Source organism: Leucopleurus acutus (assembly GCF_964270905.1).
Source record: "Leucopleurus acutus genome assembly, chromosome: 1".
NCBI lineage: Eukaryota > Metazoa > Chordata > Mammalia > Artiodactyla > Delphinidae > Leucopleurus > Leucopleurus acutus.
Window position 1 is genome coordinate 15,343,677 of NC_139142.1, and position 2,394 is coordinate 15,346,070.

The window sequence follows — 2,394 nt, forward strand, 5'->3', positions numbered from 1 at the left end:
AGAATATCAAATAAATATGGTAAAAAATTATGCTAACAGCTTCACACAAAGATACAAGACCAAACTTAGAATTACTTGCTCAGGTTACTCAGAATGGAACAAACTTCTTTCTGTGCTTGCAATTAGCACAGAAAATACCCAGTTATATTACTTGCTTTTCAATGGACATTTACCGGTTTACTGTAAGATCCCACGCTGTTACAGTACAAAAGAAGTCACTCCCGCCCCCTCCGGTATGATATACAGCCTAAACAGCCAAGAGCGCAAGGGTTAATGTGATGCAAGCTTTTCTTTGCTTACAATTCTAAAACTGCCGTACGACTTTTTCCTAGTACAGCTATCAACGGGTTCACTTCATCTTTAGTTTACTGTCTGAGGAAAGGAAACATAAGAACATAACCTGTCACTTTGGTCCTAGCCTCCCACTTGACAAACATGGATCCAGGATTCTAGGATTACAGGAGGATCGCCGTTCCCAGTCTCCGACAGGGGCAGGCCTGTGGCATTTGGCACCGCAAAGCTGTCTGCTCTGGCTTCTTGGCTTCTTAGTGTACGTATACTACTTCTATGTATTCTACCTATACGTTTTCATAACATCTCAGATGTATAGATGAGCCCCTGTATGTGCTATCAACTTCATCCCCTACTGCAGAAGCTTTTGGGTTTAAATCTGCCTACCAAATCTTGACCATGACATTTGGAACAAGATCAAGCTATCTGAATGAGGAAATTCAAAAGCTTATTCTCAATTTTTAAAAAAGAAAGATTTCAAGATTACCGATAAAGAACTCTTTGTAAATAACACTGTTCACAAGCAAATATCAATCTGTTGATAATCGTAAGAAACTGAATATACTGTTTAAATATGAAAGCAATTGCATTAGGTTTCGATAAATTGAGACTACAACTAAAACTTTTCCATGCTGTTTAATCAAGTTACTTACAATGTACACATTCCTGAGTATACCCTATTGTAATGACACTGTTTACTTCCGAATTTTTTGCATTCAGCATAAAAGTTGTTTCTTCCCAAGAAACTGAACTTTTCTGTCAAATGCGCTTGACCAAATAGGAGAATTGGGTTCATAAAATGGATTCATTTCAAGCTTTATGTATAAATCATAGACATCGATAAAGGAGTTCTTTATTCCGGCTTCTTGCCTGACGTCATGCAACATAATAAATCTCATATGACCCGCAGTGACGAATGCTGAAACAAACCATTCACTGAACTCGTCCCCCGTCTTCAGGTACATGTTGTTTGACAGCCACATGTTCTGTCTACGAGGTCGATAGCAGTGTGAGCTACGAACTCGTTCAGATGGCGGTGATCGTCTTTGGATTCTGCTTTTCCAGCTGGCAGAAACTCCATTTCAAAAACTGGATTATCATGGTGACCAACAATGACAACGTAGAAGCTTCCAGACATTGTCTTCAATAGATAGGCCCTGCGGCGAGACACCAGTAACGGAAATGCCCAGTGAATTCCCGTGGCCTAACAGTTTGTTTTGATGAAGGCTTATTTCTAGAAAAAGGAAAAACAACTTACTTTTGTTTCTGATTTAAAAAGAAGGCAAATTTAAAATGTACAAGTGCATGTACTTATATCTTTTTGTCTCTGTTCATTTCTTGCAAAAACATCTATTTGTCATCAGTCATTCATACATAGGCCTGTAGGAATGTTTCCCAAAATGACTCTCAGGGAATTGGGGTCTTTGAGGTATTTCATGAGAACATGCAGGAGAGCTGCAGTCTTGTTTCCCCTCTTGGACCCTCACCAGGCTCATTTAGCAAACTAAAGGCTTTGGAAGACCTTTCATTTAGCCCTTCTGACCGACGTCTTTGATCAGGAAACCTTGTATATTTTTTTCATTTAACGTCCGTAGAACTCCAGTTCCACAGAACACCCTTTGGGAGGTGCTGGTTCATGATTACTCTCAAGAGCTTAGCACGCTGGAGGGGCATTTTTGGTCCCACTGGCTCTCTGTGGAGCCTCATAAGTGTAGCACTAGCTGTGGGCCCATCACCAAGGTGATCTCCTGACATCAGCAGGTTCTTTTCTGTCACAATGGGACAGACAGCATCTTTCAACTTCTTTTTGCAACTCCTGAATGTCTAAAATTACTCTCAGTGAATATTAGCTATTATCACATTGAGACATAGACCTTGGGAGAGACATTCCTGACCATTCAGCTCCTGTTTTCATACTGACCATGTCACCTGGGCAGAAACCTTAACACTTACTATGTCAACAAGGTGTCCTAATCCCAAGCGCTGGGAGCTGAGTCGTGGAAGATCTGGAGGCTCACAGCAGGCTACTTGGTGCTTTATTCTTTCCTATCCCTCTTCTTTACATTCTCTTTCCCAGTCCCGCAAAGGCCATCCAATTCCTCT

General features: G+C 40.9%; 1 protein-coding gene across 1 annotated transcript; it reads right to left on the reverse strand.

The window, feature by feature from the left end:
- Positions 1–730: 730 nt before the first annotated feature.
- Positions 731–1,490, reverse strand: LOC309957795 (trafficking protein particle complex subunit 2-like). Its single transcript, XM_082833268.1, is given in 2 exon segments — positions 731–1,279; positions 1,282–1,490. Coding segments are annotated over 2 exon segments (420 nt in total). The 5' UTR covers positions 1,430–1,490; the 3' UTR covers positions 731–1,007.
- Between the last annotated feature and the right edge of the window lie 904 nt (positions 1,491–2,394).